This window comes from Anser brachyrhynchus (assembly GCF_964034855.1).
Source record: "Anser brachyrhynchus genome assembly, chromosome: 17".
Lineage (NCBI taxonomy): Eukaryota > Metazoa > Chordata > Aves > Anseriformes > Anatidae > Anser > Anser brachyrhynchus.
In genome coordinates, this window is record NC_137710.1 from 8,633,323 (window position 1) to 8,653,753 (window position 20,431).

General features: G+C 41.5%; 1 protein-coding gene and 1 long non-coding RNA gene across 6 annotated transcripts in view; one reads left to right on the plus strand and one right to left on the minus strand.

Moving 5' to 3' along the window:
* The window catches only part of GNB1L (G protein subunit beta 1 like), a 41,793-nt gene extending 31,096 nt beyond the window's left edge, over positions 1–10,697 (plus strand). For 2 of the 3 annotated variants that reach the window (XM_080559800.1, XM_080559801.1), the window contains exons 6-7: positions 4,819–5,034; positions 9,960–10,697. In XM_080559800.1, coding sequence (XP_080415926.1) covers positions 4,819–5,034; positions 9,960–10,226 — 483 coding nt within the window. In that variant the 3' untranslated portion in view covers positions 10,227–10,697. Of the gene's footprint in view, positions 1–4,818; positions 5,035–6,773; positions 8,960–9,959 lie in introns of those variants that run through there. The other variant, XM_080559802.1, reaches the window with a different exon arrangement.
* LOC308179515 lies at positions 3–19,880 on the minus strand. Of its 3 annotated transcripts, none has more exons than XR_013940408.1 (4): positions 19,772–19,880; positions 3,783–3,871; positions 989–1,134; positions 3–880 (listed from the first exon to the last, which is right to left on the minus strand). It is a non-coding gene; the product is annotated as an uncharacterized lncRNA (long non-coding RNA). The 3 variants fall into 3 exon arrangements; XR_013940410.1 differs by lacking the exon at positions 19,772–19,880 and adding an exon at positions 19,708–19,732; XR_013940409.1 differs by lacking the exon at positions 3,783–3,871 and having other exon boundaries at positions 19,772–19,868.
* Positions 19,881–20,431: the final 551 nt, after the last annotated feature.

Sequence of the window (20,431 nt, forward strand, 5' to 3'; positions counted from 1 at the left end):
GGCAAGAGTGCCTGCTAATTGTGAAATGTTTTCCCTGTGATTCATTTTATATGAAGCACATGAATCTTTCTTCACTTGGATTTTGATTTATTATCAAACCAATCAAGTAATTATACTATTAAAGGGGGGAAAGATTTGTGAACATCCTTAATGTAACTTTCAGAGCTTTCCAAGCCTTAATGGAAGATTCGCAAATACTCAGGGAAAGCTTTATATCCTTAGGATAGATACAGTTTTTGCATCAATCAAGAAGAAAATGAGTGACTTACTAAAGCCAGTTGTTTGATATGGTTTCTCGCTGTATTAAGAATGATGAGAAATGATTGGGTTACTTAAAAACAGTGATTTTAATGGTAGGTTACATTCACTGCAGTGCCCTCAGGATAAGGAAGCACTCTATGAACATTTCTATTACAGGCATACAGTAGGAAAAAAATATTTATGATTGTATCGGCTTTGGACAAAAAGGTAAATGAAAACAGTTAATGAAAAAAAAAACAAAAAGCTTTTGCAGAGCATTTAGCAAATAATGTTTATGGGGTGCCAGTAGTGAAAGGCAAGTAATACAAGAAGGTGGCAGTAGAGGGAGGAAGGAGTTTGTGATTGGCTTTAACTCTTGAAAGAATTGGTTGCAAAGCTGATTCCCTATTTTAACTCCCAACACATACTACAGGTCTGCAGTATCATCCGAGCTGATTCCTGCAGGTTTGTCCAAAGATTTGTATTCGTCTCAGCTGAAGAAAGTACAAATCAGTTGTGAATTTGAGGCATTAGTGTCTTCACTCAAGGTCCTGGAACTGAGTGAAGTCCAGAGGAATTCAGTTGCTGACTTCAGGCAAAAATAGGAGAGGCCACAGTTCAGGTCCCATGGTGTAATTAGCTAGAAGGAAAAAAAAGAAAAGAAAAAAGCAAATTAAATAGACTGATTAGGCTTTTATTAAACAGAAAGCTGTTTATTCTAAAAAGGCGATCAGTGTTCAGTACTCACCGAAATAAATGTGGCTTTCTGTTTCCTGGGCATGTTTTAATAAGATGAAGATAACTGAGGAAATATTCAGTGTAGAAGATTTTGTAGCCTGTATAAGAAGTCCTCTGTCTTCCGTCTTTTCTGTGAGCAGTAACATTGCTATTCCTCTAGGAAGCAGAGCAGGTGGAGAGTCTTAGTTAGTTAGTTTTTAATTTTGTTGCCAGTGGGGATAAAGCAGAGGACTGGGAATTATGAGAGGTAAATTACTCCATGCAGATTCTGGCTTTGGGAAGTCACCGCAACTTCCTAGACCGCAACAGGCAAGGACAGATAATCCCTTACAGTCTCACAGCTGTATTTGTTCTTTTACAAATATGCGCAACTCAGTTTAAAAGCATGGGGGAGGAGGATACTTTTAAGGGCAAATGATTACATGTGGTACACCAAAGTGATGCTCTGTGTTCTGTTTTGTGGTTTCACTGAAGTGAAACCATAAAAGCAGCTAACCCAGCTGCAACCCTTCCTGAATATAGGCAGTTCAGGATTTCTTTTCTCCGTTCCTGCATTGGGCAATATAGACATATCCAGGAGATGAGAACTCCCCAACCCTTCGTTTATGGGCAATACGTTGCCTAAGAGACTATTTGATGTTGCTTATGGCACAGTAAATTAACAAGTTGAAACAGAGGCTGACATGGAGAAAGCCGCATAATGGTCTGAAGTAAGTATACTCAGGGTTGTTGTCCAACAAGAGTTTGGGGACTACAGCCATGTGTATCATCATATTTTTCTGCATTCCAGTAGAAAAGATCTATGTACCAGGGAAACAATACACCTTACTAGCAGCAGCTTGAATTAGAAACTTCACTATAGAGTGGAATGAAGCTGCAGCTTATGTTAGACTTGTGGATTAAGCCTTCTCTAAGCAGTTAAGAAGCTGGCAGCAGTTTATTTTGTTGTCTGTAAATTTTTTTCCCCTCTTATTTTACTAGGTCTGTCCTTAAATGTATTAGTTCATTCATTTTTTTTTCCCTTGTGAAGGTTCATATTCTTAAATACATCATCCCTTCAGCTTTACACCTTCCTGCTATTACTAATTGGGTGGGGTAGGATTTACAGGAGTAAGGATAGTCTTCCCTTAAATTTTTTGCACTCCTTGGGGAAGGCATCATGTTGCGTAATGGTGCAAACAAAATAATTCAACATGAACAATGCATGTAGAAACTGGAAATGCAGAGTTATTACTTTATATAAACTATACCAATTATTCCTGTTGAGCTGACAGCACATCACCTTTTCTTCCTTCCTTGACAGTTATCCAAATGCAACAAGAAAATGTTCTGCTTAGGAAGAACAATGATTTATAATTTAAATTTTCCAATGAAACCAGAACATGGCTGGTGAAGACTTTTCTCCTGAAGCGTTCATTATTAGCAGCTGAAATAAATAGGCAGTTGTGAACCACTGCTTTGTAAGCCCAGGCATCAGTCTGAGAGCTTCCCTGATCTTTCAATAGCTGTTATTGTTTAAGTTCAAGTATATGTATTCATTAAATTATTGTACATTTCATATAGTTTGGATAAATCAGGAAGGAGAAGTGTGGAAGACCTTGATTTCACAGAAAACAGTACTTTGTTTTCAAGATATACAAATCTTACATCTCATCTTCAAATTACCGCTTTTCAAATCTAAGCTAAGATGCCCACAGCAGAAAAAAAAATGATTTTGCTTGGCATTTGCCATGATGCTTGAGCACCCACCTGTCACTCTTGTCTTAATGAGGGCTGCTGGGTTATGAGCATCTACAAAAAAGTGGCCACCCCGTTTTAATTGAGGCAGAGGACCCAACCCTGCCCATCCATATCTTGTTTCATTGGAAAATGAAAGCTTTACCTTCTGTAGAGCCCCAGGGCCCTGGAGGAGTAAGGCTCACAGAAAGCTCACAGAAAAAGCTCACAGAAAAAGAGTACAAATAATTGTTTTTTTGGTTTTCTGCCCAATCTGGGGCTTTTTTAAACTTAATTAAAGTACATATGAAATACTTTGCTTGCTTTGAAGGTTTTAACCTTTAGTAAGTATGAAAAAAATCTGGAATGTTTGTTTAATTGAGATTTAAAAAAATACAATTCCCCAACATTACACAAAAAAAACAAAACAACAACAAAAAAACACTCCATGTAAAATAGCTGATGATTTAACATTTTAAGTCACATATATTTGAGACATATTCATTGCTCTGATGTTATATTATTTTGACAGAAAGATAGTGCCCACGTCTGTGCGTTATGAAAGACCTTTGAGGGCCTTTCTAGCCAAAGCGAGGTCCCAGCCATTTCAAAGGAAAAGGGACCTTCAAGTAACGAATGAAGCTCATGCAGGATTCAAGGTGTGGGCAGACCTGCTTAGAAGGATGTGGATTTTGCCTTTGTTTCTTCATTTTAAGGAGCAATTTTGTTCCCCACACAGTGAGATACATTCCTCATTCAAACACTTCTTTGGGCTGAATAAATCTGAGAAAGAACATCAGGCTTTTACTCAGCAGTCGTATTACCTGGACCACCCAGCTCTTGTTAGTTTAACTCCCCCTAGAACAAATAATAACCAGTGGGAGAATGGTCTGGACCAGTAATGGAGATAGTACGCCTTTGGCCAGTCCAGATTTGTGTCATGCCAGTGACAGCCAGTCGGTTTGAAGAACCTCATTCAATAATGTGATGCTAGTAAAAAATAAGTCTTTCTAAACATCCTTTAACTTTATTTTGAATTGAATACCAAACAACGGAACCCTGTAGGATCAGACAGGGTTTGGAAATACCTGAATAAGCTACTGGATGCAATTCTTAGGTTAAGATGTCCCTGCAAGAGGTAGTTGTAGTCCCACTGTCTATTTTGGTGGGTTTTCTCCTGTTAAAGAAATAACTGGTATTAACAGATGGCTATTTTTTAGTTTCTTTTCATTAGAGATTTGCATCTTCACTCACATAACCAGTTACTGCTTACAGGGTCATTAGTCTTTTGGCTGGAGCAATGATGAATATTTTCCTTAAGTGTGACATGTAATCCAGTAATGTTCCCTTCTTTGAGTTATTTCAGAGGCTTAAATAAATTAGGTGTCTGCCCAGGGTGCCATGCCCTTTGGCCTGTGACATCATTAATCAAAATAGCTTTCAATTGGTTACAGTGGGACTTGGGAGCCTGTTAACCCCTTGGTGACTCACCCAGAGATTCCTGAAGAACGGATCAGTGTTTACTTTTAAGCACTGCCGTGCACTTGGGTAAATGAGCCGTATGAGTAACCCTACCCTTGGCGATGTGAAACTGGACTCTTCAAGCATGGCATTTCTTGTAGTGGCCATGCGGTTTTGTATAGCAAAAATAAATAAATAAATAAATTGTACTTAGAGCATCATTACTTCATGAATAAATAATTCCTTTTTTTTAAGGAGCACAAGTGAAGTTTAGGCCATGAAGAAAGCTTCTGAAGACTTCAGGGAGTCTTTTTTCAGGTGATATAAATGGCAATAGTTTGGATTTTCAGTAATTTTCTGTATGTGTATATATATGTATATGTTAGATACAGAGTATGTGTATCAAATAGGTAAGTTTATACATAAATACAGATGCCATACGTGCATGTTAGCAGTTACCTGGTAACATTTTTTGTAAAAACACAGATGGACTACTAAGATTTGTCATTAATGGTAGCATTAATATTCAGGTTTCTAAACTTTTCACATCTATACCAGTCAGCATTTTCATTTATTGGTGCTTGAACTAAAACCTAGTTGGGGGTGATAATTTTCTTAACATACTATTCACTTTTCAAACAATTTTACTTTTCTCTTTATCAGATCAACTGTGATTCCCAACCGTTGCTTCTGTCTGGCTATGAAGATGGATCAGTGGTCCTTTGGAATTTGTCAATGGGAAAAGTGTTGAGCCAACTTTTTTGCCACCAGGAACCAGTGATGAGCCTTGACTTTGACTCAGAGAAGTCCAAGGGGATCTCAGGCTCATCTGAAAAGGTGCTCAGCATCTGGAGCCTCAATGAGCAACAGAACCTCCAGGTCAGCATCATTGGCCCTCTAGTGTCATTTATCCCACTTTGCACTAACAGTTTGATAGACTAAAAAAAATATTTAGTCATGAAGAAGAGTTGTTGCAGATCTCTGGCTAATTAATCACAGACTGGTTAGAATGCTTGTGCTATGTGACTAGACTTAGCAAAAGATGGTGAGGATTTAAAAAAAAAAAACACACAAAAAAACCCACCAACCCTCTCTCACATGTTTCTGGTTTTACCAAAGTTGCAACAGGCACACAGGCCTAGCATTACTCATGGCATTGCCTCTATATCTTCATTTATCATGTTAGTAGTATCCAGCTCTCAGAATGTCCTGAACATTATAAATGACTTATAAAAATGAGAAACAAAGGATTACTTTTCCAAAGGTTCTGCTTGAATGGATAGAGCTTTCCTTCTGCTGTGGGAAAGACAGAAATATTCCATTAAATACTTCACAAACAAAAAGAGGAGGCATAGCCCAGCTAGCACCAAGAGGGCATGAGGTCTAGGCAACTAGCTTCCTTTTGTACTTGCAGAGCCCTAGCCAGGGACAGGGAAAATGAGTTAATTGGATATATCAGTTTATATCTCAGCTACACATACCTGGAATAGCTGGTTCAGAAGTAGGTCTCATAATTACCAGTTCAGTCTATGCTAGTGAATGGCAATAAATATCACTTAATCTAGACAACTTTAGCAAGTGTTCCAACAGTGCCAAGGGGTTAAGTAGGTTTTAACTAGGTGTGGAAATGAATGGTGTAAATAAAGGCTCATGAAAGTGAAAATGGCCTATCCATAGCCCCTTTACTGCTAAGTGCTTTAATTTTTATTTTAAGTGGTAGTTGTCCCCATAACACACAGTGAAGAGGACATGAAGTGCAGCCCCTGTGTGCCCCTGTATCATTCTCAAGAAGAGAGTCACTGGATATACCAATTCATGGAAGAAAAATAATTGCTCTTACAGCTTGCAGCTTTTTGGGATTTTTTTTTTTGGTAGTGTGTTGAGTTAATGCCATTTTCTGAATAGAGTTACATGAAAAAATGCAAGTTCGTGGGCAGCTGACAATGACACATCACCTGTGGGACACTATGACGACATATGGTCTGTTAGGTATCACCAGAGAACTAGCACTTAAGGCTCAGTCTGCCAGTAGGACCCCAGTTCATGGTGTATGAATGGCGTATGCAACCAAGATGAAGTTTGGAGGACAAAGTGCTCACCAGGTCCTGAGGAGAAAGTCTGAACTTTAACATGCAATAAGACATGAAGTAAAAGAGGGACTCTAGACTCTGAATTTAGTAGAGCAGTTCTAAGCAAATGTGATGAAGAGTTTAACAAGAACGGTACACAGTTGTCACAGTTTGGTTTTGTCACGTTTGCCCCAGCAGCCCCTTGGCCTTTCTGTCCCTATTGGCACCCACCTGCACGTGGAGGCCATAGCTCAGGGAAGGAGGAGGAAGGTGAGCAGCTAAGTAAAACTCAGTACTGTGACTAGTTTCCTACGGCTGTGGTGTCAGAAATCGGACACCATGATAGCCTTAAGGCTTCAAATACTGTGTTGGAAAGGAAGCTGTTCCTTCATATTAGTTATAGCATGGCATTTTCCTAAATTCAAAGAAAATACTGTTCTCCACAGCACATTACAGTTATGAGTTAAGTGTAATGCAGGGGTATAGGTATGCTCCTGGGAAAAACAAAAAGTTGTTCACCTGAAATATTCCAGTTATTGTTTTCCACAGGGTGTTCACATTCCCTGGATATGCAGAGTCAGTTACATCTTCAGCACATCACACTGAAAGCCAGTCGCATTTCTCAGAAGAAATTTAAATTCCAAGTATTATAAACTATAAGTAATGTCTCTGTTTTTCATGTATAGTGTGAATTCCCTAATAAAATGCATTTTTCATATGAGCACTAGAGATTGTCAAGGACATAGATTAAGTTTTTTTTTTCTCTCCACTATTGCATTAATAATATAAACCAGATGGGGAATTTTTTTCTGGCATTCCAGTTACCTTAGGTAATGGTAGATGTTGGAAAGCCATTCAGTGGCACATTATTTTTATTCTAAAAGGTTTTAATAAGTAAACGTGGTGCATAGCTATCTGCCGTTGGAGAAATAATGACGCAATGATGGTACTTCAGCTCTGTTTTCAGTGGCAGTGTTCCAGTGTGTCAATGAATAGATGATGAAGGTAACTTCATAGTTTATCGCTATGGGGAAAGGCTGGTGTATTGTCTTCTACAAGAAAATTGCTGAAATCATCACTGTCAGCAAATGACTGGATTGGTTATGAGCTTTCTGATTTGGCTGAGATAGTATAATTAAGTGATGATATTTGTGGTAGAAGAACATAGGAGGTAAACAGCTTCTACAGGTGAATAAACAAAGGAGAACTAAGAAATCTGATAATCACGGAAGCACCTTTTTACATATATATAAGAAAGAAATTTATATAAGTAAGTACCCAAGTTCAGTTGGTTGGGTTGCTGAGGTTCTTCCCTCCAATGCTAAAGCTAAAGTTGCTGCTCTGTCAGCTAGTTTTCTATAAAGAATAGGGCTTAAAGATATGATTTGGGTGTAGGGGGGAGAGAGATATAAAGAAGAAAAATCATAGATGGCATGTGTTAAGGAAGGAAGGCAAGGTGGCTATCTGTTGGCTTCAGCATGTCAAAATTTCTTAAAGTATCTGCTGGTAGATGTAAGCATCTTTGGTCATGACTGCCTGAAAGCAGGTCACCTGCTTTTTCCTTTCTTTGCTTAATTATAAGTTGGTTTTCTAGTTAGGAAACAGTGTTGGTATGCATTTGACTACATACAGTATTTGGCTGTTACTGACTGGATGGCCAAATCCTGGCAATAGGATTTCACCTGGGTGCAAGTATCTTGAGCAAGTTGTTCTGCTTTGTTTTTGTCTCTCACCTCCTGTATTTGCAAATCATGCACAAATGCCCACTGTTCCCTCATGTTCCGTAGCCAAAAGGCATTACCATTATAGGCCTCATTTTCAAGTTGTAGCACGCTGATGACATGCAACTTCTCCCAGTTGTCCTGATTTTGCTGTATGGATCTTGCCCAAATTGACAGTAATGATGGGAAGCACCACACCCAGGATTGGCTATAGCCATTAGCTAACAATCTCAGTTACAGAGTAAGGCCCATCTTACTTCCATCTGACAGGCTGGTGATGTAACAGATACTCTGCTTGCTAGTGCACATATGCCAACAAAAATCCTACTGAAACCATGCTGCGATACAGTAACTGGGGAGTTTGGAAGAAAATACACACCAGCAAAAAGCACAAGTTTTAGTACTCTAAAATATCCCTCCCCTCTACCCGTCCCCCTCCCCAGGCCCTCATGCAGCCTTCTGCTGCTCATCAGACATCAGGCATAATTTGCTGTCCCCTGTTCTGAACTGGTTGAAGACACATTTGTCAGGTTGTGTTTAAAATAGGGGTGTTTGGAGCAGGCAAGAAGCATGTCAAGTTTCATTTAGCCTTTTTTTCTGACGGAATTTGCACATCTCTTGCTGTTTGAGTCGTTATATAGTTGAAAAGTAACTGCTTATAGCTTTGTACCTGAAAGATTCCAAGATCTTTTCAGCTGCATCTGAAACCAACTTTGACGTATGTTTCTGGAGTCTTTAGTTTTCTAGATTCAGTATTATAGTTAACACAGTCTGCAATTAATATATTCTGTAGAATCCTGTACTAACTGTGCGTCATGGAATGTCCCTCATGGGGGAAAGTTACTCAGACAAAAATGTGTTTTCCCATCCCTTCTCTCCACAGGAAAAGGGCAGACAGCATGCAGTGTATTAAAACGTGAACTTAATTATATTAAGCTTTGGTACAAGATAGTTACACATTCAGCCTTTAGTAGTTGGCAGCATTAATGTGTCATTGCCAATTGTCATTGCCAATTGTAATCTTAAGTTGTGCTTATAAATAACAGCACATTAAGATCAGCATACAGTCAAAAGGTGTCATCCACACTGTGACAAAGCTAGGCTATTTCAACCCCCCCACAGTGTGATGCATACACTACATGTGTTTCAGAGAGAGACTGCTGACGAATGTACGTTATCTGAGGTGAGAACAGCAAAATTGTATTGTATGGAGTTTTTCCTGTGCTTTAGGGGATGCTCATGACTGAGTGAAACTTTTCTTTTCAAGGGCTAAGTCCTGTGCCCAGTGCCTCAAGAAGGAAGCTAAATGCCCTCCAGTTTAATCGTGCCCCTCAAAAGCTTGTGCCCCAGTAGTCTCCAAACAGTAACAAAAGGCTTCCAAGATTGAAATCAATAACTTGTTCGTAATCCCCTTCTTGGAATTTGGTGTAAATAAAAGTCTCTGGGGAAGCAGTACTAGAACTACAGATTTCCTGACACTGTAATATAATTCCTGGAAGCATTCCTTTCTCAAGACTGTGGTAAATGCTACCACAGCTTATTGAGGCTTTTGTGAGGGGCCACAGTAGTAGAAATAAGTAGCAGGTAGTTTAAACATCAGCTCAGAATCTCAGCATAGGAATATTGCAAAAGCAGGGAAAACGCATGGCCATAGCTCTGAACATGGCAGCTCATGCAAGAATAACTGGAAAGGCAAAGCCACATAGTGCAATTCTCAAACTCACACCCCTGACTCAGAGCTTCATTTGTGACCAAACATGAATAGCTTTAAATGCGATATAAATTAAAAAACATAAAAGGGATGCTTCTGTTTTTAGGGAATGGTGCTGGAGATAGATAGGCTCAAGTTAAGTTAATTGTTCTCACTAACACATTGTCCACCATGTGGTGAAAAGCTCCTACTATCTGCATGATACCAGTGTGTATACGGGTGGGTACTCTGCCTTCAGAAGTCCCAGAAGGTTCTGTTTTCTGTTGGTTTTAAACAGAGCTCATCTATAACTTTCTCACACAGGTTCACACAACACACAGACTTGTCAACGCTGGCATATCTGATATCATCATCCGTCCAGACAAGAAGATTTTAGCAACAGCAGGGTGGGATCATCGCATCAGGGTCTTCGGCTGGAAAAAACTGAAGCCCTTAGCAGTGCTTGACTACCACACGGCAACTGTCCATTGTGTGTCCTTCTCAGATCACAAAAACCCCAGTGAGAGACTGCTCGCAGCTGGTTCAAAAGATCACCGCATAAGTATCTGGTCAATATATACACAGACGTGACATGGTCTGCGCTATCAGGGCCTAGGAGAGTAAGATTGGTGAAGAAAATCACTGTAATTCAAACCTGGATGTGGGGAAGTAGTAGAATGTATTTCCAGGCTAAAGTGAGAGTCCCTGGAAACTGCTAGATTAATTTTTATGCTGCTTGTTCATGTGGCAAGTTTTGTTTCCCATAGAGGGGAGTTATTTTTTTAAAAAATTTATAACAAGTGGAACAATGCCAGTCTTGAACAAAGACACAGGACAAGTCACTTTAAGTTCTGCTACAGGTTTTTGCAACAGCTTTTCTTTGGCAGGTTGCTTAAATAACTTGTGCCAATTTCTGGAAAAAGGACTGGAATCTCTCAGACAGCTGTGGGGGCAGAATATGTCTGTTTGTAAGTCATTTATGTATCTAGGAATCTGAATCACTGTAAAATACCACTTTTGTGAGAATTTATACCCATTAAACCACCTCCAGTGGTTTCTCATCGTCAGTTACTTTTTCTTCCCTGTAACTGAAAGGCTATCAGAACAACCTTGATTTGTTCACACTTCTGTCAGTTTCTAACTTAAACCAACAGCTAGGAATGTGACTAGGGACGGCCTTTGGCATTTATGAATTTCATTATGTCTCCTGTCACCTCAAGCCTCACAATTAATCACAAGAAGAAAAGGAAAAAAAAAAAAACCTTCCCTTGCACTGCACTGCAAAGCTATGTAAAGCCTTTTACAGAGCCAGTGCTAAATCCTTTCCATAGACTGACTAGCTGAAGGATTTAAACTCAGCAATCCAATTAGCGCCTTCTCCTTGGAGAGTTAGGGGTAAGTTTCAGCATGGCAAGTCTGGGATTCAGCTACACAACTCACATTAGCATTTAGGCGAATTTCATGGATAAATCCTTATCCACACTGTGCAAATGGATCCATTAACTTGTCATCTCTACAGTCATGGAAACTGAAATTCATTCATGAAGAAGGTTTTCTGAATCGTGAAGCATTAGCATTCTTTCAAAACATACTAGACATATGACAGTCTGTTCATGGATAGCTTACTGTTGCATTCAGTCACAAAGTTGCAGTTGCAATTGTCCAACTGAAGCAATTAAGCAAGTGCCAATTTGTTGAAGGCATTATTTTAAAAGGAGGTGTTCTAGAGACTAAAACACAGCTTTACAAACCGGAGTGTCTTGTGTCCAGGCTGTGCCCTGTTGATATTTTATTGGAAACATTTTTTAATCTGCCTCTGTACAGGGTTGGACATCAAAGAAAAAGTCACGAGAATTGTAGCGAACAGCAACATCAAAAGATTTCAGAAATTATTTCACGGAAAACACATGCAAATTAAGGTCTGGATCTGCTATCCAGCTGTGAGTTGCAGGCAGAGGGTTGAACTAAAAGTCTTAAGCACCAGGCCTGACGTTCTTGCTATTACAACACAGAAACAGCATACTGTTACCAGGCTTTTCTAAATAAAACTTGGCCTTACACCTTTTGTAGTTTGATGACACTTCAAATAATTTGTTTCTTTGATTATTTCTTTACTATTAAGTAGCTGCATGGAGGATCACACTGCAATTGAAAGTTAAAGCCTAAGTTTGAGTGACCTGAGTCAAGTGGAGATGCTGGTGGTCATTACTTCTACCAGACACAGTTGTGTGGATGATAAGGGCACTGTCTCCACACTCACCCACCTCCTGCGGAAAGGAGGGGCTGCTTACACTACACAGGAGTCTCCACAAACCTGCTGCAGGAAGAAACCTGTTTTTTTCCCACACACACACACCCCCCATCCCTTCTTAAAGTTGGTCAGAATCTAAGCGTATAACTATATATAGATATAATAGGATACTTCAATGCATACACAGAATATATAACTACAGAAAATATTGCCGTGTGTAGTCCAGGGACCTGTCATAGTGTGTTTGCGAAGAGCTCCTTTCAGCTGTCCCACGTTGTAGTGCACCGCATGTGAAGCCTGTCAGGCAGCCTATAGACTGCTGCCTCTTCTATTTGGGGCATGCTCTGTATACAGAACGCAGTTCAATTATGCTGTATGAGAATGCTTTCACAATTCTTAACAGCATGTAGCCAGTGGTAAGCACTTAAGTTTTAGTCTCCTTGCCACTTAGATTATAAATAAATCACATGAGATGTGTTAGAACCCAAGTCCCCATCTGCTCAGGAGAGCACCCTGCCCACTGCTCTCACCTGTCGAATTGCTGCACCCTTTTATCAACAACCTTGCTATGAGAAATGATGAAAGCCTGTGCCCTGAAACTACTGTCAAGCTGGTGGCTGGGCACTGTCCTGAGCTGTGAAAAGACAGCTTTGCACCTTCTCTAGCATGGACTCTAAGTGTCCTGTGTCAAAAATTAGCACTCTACACCCTATCTCCCGCCCCCTCTGCTGCCTGAGGTTCAGAGGCAGAGCTGGTGCAGTCATTCTGCAGGGTGTTTGAGCACGGCCAGGAATGCCACCTTGGGACACCTGGACAACAGGCACAGGACTACTCGATGCTGGAGCCCAGCATCAGTGTTCAAGAGGCATTTGGATAATGCCCTCAGTAGCATGCTTTAACTTTAGCTGTGAAGTGGTCAGGCAGTTGGACTTGGTGATCTTTGAAGGCCCCTGCAACTGAACTATTCCCTTTTGTTCTGTGCTAACACGCTTTTAGACTATCAGCTGAAAAACTTAGCTACAGAGCAAAATTTATTTCCATGGTATATCACTCTAAACAACAACAACAGAAATCAACACAAACATTCCAATTCTGAGGACACACAGCAAATCCCTGCACTGTGAACCCACACTCAGTTCTCTCCCTAGCTATTAAGAGTTCCTTCCCCCCGCCCCCCCCCCCCCTTCTTCCTGATGGACTTGAGAGCTGCACCACAGCAGCACTGCAGGTGAGGGAGTAGCCTGGAGGGAGCAAGCATTCCTCTTCTCCATGGCAGCAAACAGCAGCCTACAATGTTGGGCAATTTCCGCAGAATTCAGCCGTAGGTTTTATGCTCATCCAGCAGACAAGGAAAGGAAATCCAGGGCTTGCCCATCTTGAGTGAAAGGTTACTGCAGGCAATGAGAATGGCCAAACCTGCTCCCTTTAGAGAAGGAAGAGCGCTCTCGCCTCCCTTCCTGTTAACAAGAAAGGGCAGTTCTGCCACCAGAGCACTGCAAGCAGCAAGAAGCCAGTTTCAGGACTGGACTGGGTGTTAGGATGCAAACCTTCCCAGCATTTCAGGGCAGCTCTGTGCTCAGAACACACCCCTTGTTCTTAACACCAGTTACCAGCACCTAATGCTCACGGGGCTGCGTGAGCCTCCAACCCAGCCTGGCGTTTGCTCCTGGCACAGCTGGCTGATGGGCTGGGGCAAAGCCACCCCAAGAAGTATTTCCCTCATGAGTTCTAGGTCTCAAAACAGTATGTAAAGTGGGGCTGTAATGAAGGCCTGCACACCTTACAGCCACATTTATAAAAACTTCTGACGCAAATATTGGCATGGTGGCAGACCTCCCTTCTTCCCCAGAAGACTGGATTAATACCCCATGTCTTAGTAAGACCGCTAGTAGATCACAGCCACAGAGTTAGAAACTGTTGAGTATATTCTTTTCTCTGAAAAAATGCCATTTACTGTCATGGTTGGTGTATAGTAATTACAGAGATTCACAAGGGACACCGAGATTTACTAATAGCTCTTTTGGAAGATGTGCTATGTGCTTTCAAATCTAAATAACTGCCCTTTGCTAGGGGTTAAATATTTATGTTTCTCTGACTAGATAGATTTAAAAATAAACTCGGTCCTGCAAGCACAAATTGAAAATGAGGACACGAACTGCATCTGTAATCTTACTAGCAGACAGAAACAGGTAAAGAATTTCATCAGCTTCAAGAGGAAGGACACGTATGTCGATCTGCTTGCAAGAACAGACCCATCCTGTACTTACTTGCTTCCCTTCCCATTACCAAAGCACTAGCCATATAATACTTCTGCATGTTATATCTATTAATTCATTATCACTGTAAATCACTATTGGTCTTTTAAACAGTAAAGGGAAAATTATTTTTTTTCACATTATAGTTTCCTTGAAATGAGCAACCAGACTACGTTAGTTTGATTTAGAGTTGCGCCTAAATACCATAGTTTGAATGTGAATTACAGTTTTCTAGAAGTTTATTTGCTTAAGGAGCTGACCTGGACTTTCCCAAAGCAGAATGATTTCCAGCAGGAAGGACAGTCTATGTTTATACAGACTGTAAAATATAGTTGTCTGATTGCATCAAGAAAATTAAACTATTTTCAAGAAAAAAAAAAAAGTTTAAGCTCTTTACAACTGTAACGCGAGCATGGTTATCTGTCAAGATTTCAGCTGACTTGCTAGCAGGAAGGTTGTGAGTAAAGAGCCACCTTAAGCTGCTGGAGTTAGCTCTGGAATCTCACCTGCCAGAAAGGAATAGGGCTAGCCTGTACCTGGCCTAAAGGACTCAGGAGTGAAGGTGATGACAGCTAAATTATTACAAAAGGCTTCCTCCCAAGAGTCACTGTCTTTGGCACTGTGAGAGGGAAGAAAGCAACCAGTATTCATAAACTAATAGAAATAAATCCCAAACACTAGCATTTGTGCAGCAATTACATGGAATATTTATCACCACTGGAATGAATGGTGATCTCTGACCCACTAACATTTTCTGCAAATGAATCTATTAGTTCCAGCCCCTTTCTCTTATCAGTACGTGGGCCATAAAGCATTGCAGTCCTAGGTGTAGATGAGCAAGGGAAAAGAAGATTAATTGTATTCCCAATAATGAGTGAAAAAGGAAGTAGGCTGAGGGCCTGCAACAAGCCAGTTGTTAAATTTAGGCCGGTATATGATGCAATTGCATGAGTAAACCAAGAAATTGGTTTACTCATGCAAGACCAAGAAATTTGGTCTGTGCAGCTTGACTTGGATTGTTGCAAAGGTTTGAGTTTCAAGGAGCAGATTTTTATAGTTAAGTCAATAATAGCTTCTGGACTGCTTTGGTTTTTAGCACATTTAAGATGCATCTACAAAGCCAACTTCTTACAAATTCATAAATCTTTTCTTTAATTCAGTCTGCCAAGAACAAAGATAGAATACTGACTACTGCAGAAGCCACGTTAGTGATGTAAACCAAAGGACTAGGGATTAAACAGGGATTACTGAGCGCTAAATCAATGTGTTTCCTTTTCTGGCTGTGTGTCTGTGGTGTGAAAGTATGGATCATTACATAAAACACGGCACATGACTGCCTGTATTAATACTCAACAATGTTAAAGCACCGCTGAGACATAAGGTTTGATATTTAAGCATGACCATTCCGTGTGCTAACAGAAAAGCGATGGCAATGAATAAAGAAGGAATGGCTTTTTCTGTTGTTTGTAGTATTCTGGAATTTTAATCTGGATTCCCCTTCTAGACTAATTTTCCAGGTAGGCCTGCCTGTGTTTAATGCATGCACTACTCTTCTGGGGCATGCTGCTGGAGGTTTATTTTATAATGTGAAGAAAACTAACAAGAATTAAGATCATAGTATTTTTTGGCAATTCATTTGAGGATCTCACAGTATGAAATTAGCTACAACAAAAACCATGTGCTGCCCTACCAGATACAGCAGACAGAAATGTCACATTTTAAATAGACTTAAATTAAAACACACTAGTTGCAAGACTTGCCAACAATACCAAAGGAAGCACAGAGCAAGCTGGCAGATTCTTTGTCCCCTGACCACGCCACATACTCCCATCCTTTTCAGTAAAGACATGACCAGCGTCCACTCTTATGCATGCTGCTTCTTTTTTTTTTTTTTTTTTTTTTAACCACCCACCTTACCAAACAGCACAGAAGAACAGGTTTGGGTTGAGCCACCCACTCCCCTATGCATTTTTAAGACATTGGCTACATTTACTCAGCCTATTACAACTTTTTTTCCAGATTAGTGACAACCCCCAAATACATTTACTAGTGACTCACACCATCAATACAATCCATCACAAAAGCTTTGACAGTGTAATGTATTATTAAAGCACACAGTGGGGGCCATAGCAACATAATTTCTCAGTTGTGAATGTTGTGCTCATCTGATCAGTGGTATGAAATGTATCTGTGTGTTCTATCAGCATTACTGTGTAACTGCCTTACTCTGACTTCTCTCAGAGGAATTTGACTTGCAGTTCAGTGTTCTAAGAGAGAAAGAAATGGGAAGAGGGGGCAAAAAGCAGAAGCAGCAACATGCCCTTACAAAATTAGGTGTTACAAAGATTCTCAAACGCACGAAGACCCTTGAAGCAAACCCCCTCCAGCAAGGTGCCAGACAGCTTCTGGGAAAAGGGCAGTGTGGAGGAAAGTACCTAGACAAGCAGAAGGTGAATCGTGCACACCAGCTTCAGACGTACTTGCTGTCACCCTCCCACCATCCTTTTTAAAAGGTGTTGGACCATTAGGAAATCCCGTAAACAACAACCTGCAGCTCTAAATGAGCCTGTGCTCACCCAGAGAAGCATATATTTATTGTTCTACTATGAACAGCCACAATGCCAAACGTTACAGTGCCACTGGAGATACTAGCAGGAGGGACTGAGTTCTCGGAGCAGCCACATGCACTGCAGAAGAACCAGCCCAGAGCAGAACTGACCAACTCCGTACAGGAGAGCGACACAGCAATGCAAATATTTGTTCTAACAATTGTCTGTTTCGATTAGAAGTTCTAATTAAAAAAAGCTGTTACATCAAACTGAGATTACAGCTGGATGCTGTTTCCTCCCAGTTTTTATTCAAAGTGTACATAAACTGGAACAGCAAAAAAACTATAGAAATCCTGTGGCACTTTCTAGACAGCAATGATCTCTCTGTCCTACCAGCTGCGGGGATGATTGATCCTGATTATGTCCAGATCAGGGAACATAGAGAGGATATGAAAATGCTGAGCCAGACCTGCTCCGTAGCTCTGGTGTCTCATGCACGCGGAGGTACATTTTCCAGGCACCCGTTGCGCTGCTTGCTATAAACATGTTCCGACATAGGTAGGAGGAAGGCTGGTGCACTGGGACTCCCTTACAACTTTAAACATGGCAGAATTTGTGGACATGGCATTTGTCTTGATAGTAACTTAAAAAGTTGCCGATATGAGATCTCAGTGATTCATGGATAGACTGTGTTCACAGAAAAGCATCTAGGCTGCTTTTAACACAATACTTATGGTAAGTATTGTCCTTTAAGATACTTTTGCTCAGATATTTTGATGGCATGCAGACTTGACATCACACTAAACAGAGACATTGGGTCTTTATAGTGTTATCTCCTGAGCCCATCTGGTTTGAAGTAGCTGACAACAAGCAGGAAAGAGAATAGAATGAAAGACTCACTTCATGTTTGCTGAAATAAAAGTGTAAGGCAGTGCTCAAATGAAAGCAGCCTGGGAGGAGGGCTGCTGTGCTCCCCTCGCACCGGCCCTCCCCTGCCCTTTTAAGATGTTGGGAGCTAGAAGGCTTCGCCCTTCCACAGCCTGCTTGCTGAGTGCTGCCCTGACGAGCACAGAAAGAAGGGGAAGCGGCTGCCCAGCAGAACGAGGGACAATGGGAGCACTAAGGAAGCAGAACAAGAAAGCAAACACCAAAGCAGAGCCCTTGTCCATCAGCCAAGCTGAGGCCATTGAAAAAACTAATAGTGCGAGCACCTTAGATGAATGTGCTTCAGTAAGTCTTACATGTCGTTTATTCTGTTTTTAACTTCCTTTTGCAATTTACAGACACAGCCCAGGGACTTCAGCCCGAGTACCTGGGCACTTGTGCAACTGCCTGTTTGGCAGGCACAGGGCACGACGACAGCGTCAGAACCGTGCTGCCCTCCTGAGCTGACGGAACTGCCTTAGTGAGTGCATAGCTGGCGGCAGTAAAGCATACCCCCTTCTCCCGCAGCGCCCAACGACCATGACGAGCAGCTCCTACGGGAGTTGCACAGCGCTGTAACTGCAACTCAGGCTGGAGCAGCCGTACAGGGGCACTTGATTTCTCAGGGAGGTAAACCCCACGAAACATTCATCCTCTCAAGGAGGTGATGAGAGGCTGGCCTTTACCAGCTACAGCATCCCCCTGGAGCATCAGCTGGGAGTTGCTATACAGGCATCAGCAGTTTTACACCGTGGAGCAAGTACTCCAGAAAATGCATACAGTCCCTTTACCATTGCACTGCTCGGTATCCTTACCAAATTAAGTCCTAAATGTGACTTATCTGGCTTTTGTTCTTAATCACTTTGTTGCAAGTTCAAATTTATAATTTCAACCTAAATAGAAGTGAGTGATTTATTGTAATTATTTTGTATAGGCTGCTCTTCATAAACTTTTTTTTTTTTTTTAAATCTGGAAAAACATTTAATTTCCCATATGGAAAGAACACATTTATCATACTTTACTCGGATATACTTGGCCGACTATTGCACATATATGCAAAACATATGTGACATACTCAAGGCCGAATTTTATAAAACAGAAATGCTATGAAATGTGATATAATAAATATATTACACAGACATATGTGGCCAATTTATAAAACTATAGTATCTTTGGTAAATTTACAATAGGTCATTTCCATTAATGGGGCAGAGTAAATGCATTTTTCTAGCATATGCAACACATATAGGACTTTGCATAGATTTCCTGAAGGGAGATGGACTTTTGAAAAGCAGGAATTCACATGTACATGTATAGTGAATACAGGACATGTCCACGTTTTTCGTTGATGTATACCTTCAAAACCAGCTCTTGCTTTTTGCATTGGACAAAAAACAAAGTATGGAATAATGTGCTTGGAGATTAGCAAACCTCTGCTACACTAACTAGTCCTTCTCACAGACAATGGGTGTCTGTTGCTTTAATTGAGAACACATTTTATAAGCACGCACTGTTTATGATAAAGGCCATTAATAGAAATCTGTGAGTATGGTTGCTTTTATCTAGTGTGAAACACTCTTGTAAATTAAATATCTTTCCAATCAACTGAATTGGAATAATTGAGGAAAAAATGTATGTGTTTAGATAAGCGTTACATACATACTAGTTTGTACACTATGCTGGCTGGACTTAACATGGGCTAATAGCAACAGCTGAATTATTGCTGGCTGATTAGCCTCCCATTCTAACCCACAGATTACAACACTTCCTTATTCGTGCCTGTGTCCTTTAAGGATAGAACCCTGGCTTTCCAAAACAAATCGGTATTTTTCTCTCTGGCTGTCCATTTGCAAGTTTAGGCAGATGTTTTCTTAAGGGCTCGTTTTCCAGGTGTTCCCCGTCTAAACCGTGCGATGCACAGCTCTTCCCTCTGGAGGGAGCTTGCCCTTCAGCCACCGGAGCCGCGGTGCCGGGATGCCCGCACCCACCACCCCGCAGCCCCTCGCACCCGCTGTCCCACCAGCTCCGCCTGCAAAAAACTTTGTTTAAAACCCGTCGCGAAACCAAACAACAGGAGGAAAGGCAAAACGAACCAGAACATATGTACATGCACCCGCTTTCACCACCCTCCAGCCCAGCCACGTTCAGCAGGCTCACAGCAACTTGTTAAGCTCCTTGGGCAGAGATGCAAAAACACGATGTGCAGGTACAGCTGTGTTAGCTCTTCCAACACTCCTCTGGGCTGCAGTGATCAGCGTCTATTGCCCCAACCCAACCCATGGCTGCCTAACTTACTTCTGATGGCTACAGGGATCCCTTTACGCAGGCAGAATTTGCACTGCACGTGAACTTGCCTTTCCAATTCCTTTCAGATGAGATCCAGGTGACTGCCCCTTACCCACGCATCACCAGCTGAAGCCCATCTGCTGGGGTGGGAGAGGCTGGCCTGCTGGGGGGGCTGCGCACCAGCAGAGGCGACCCAGAGTCATGCAGCCCCACGCACCATAGCTCGTCCCCAGCACGTGGGAGACCCTCCCTGTCCTCCAGAACACCTGCCCTGGGTTACAGGGGGCTGCTGAGCTAAGGGGAGCCTGTAATGGAGGAACTGTGGGGGAACGTCAGCAGTCCAGCAGAGTGCACCTGCCCCACTTGGGCAGCAGCACGGCTCTGCTCCAGGCCTTGGCCTGCCTCTTGCGGGGGCTGCTGCAGGAAGTCGTCCCATGGCATTGGCCCCCCACATTCCCTCCACAGAGGGAGCAAGCCATGGCAGGAGCAGGGGGCAGAGAGGACCTCATTTATAATGTCTTTATTTGGGAG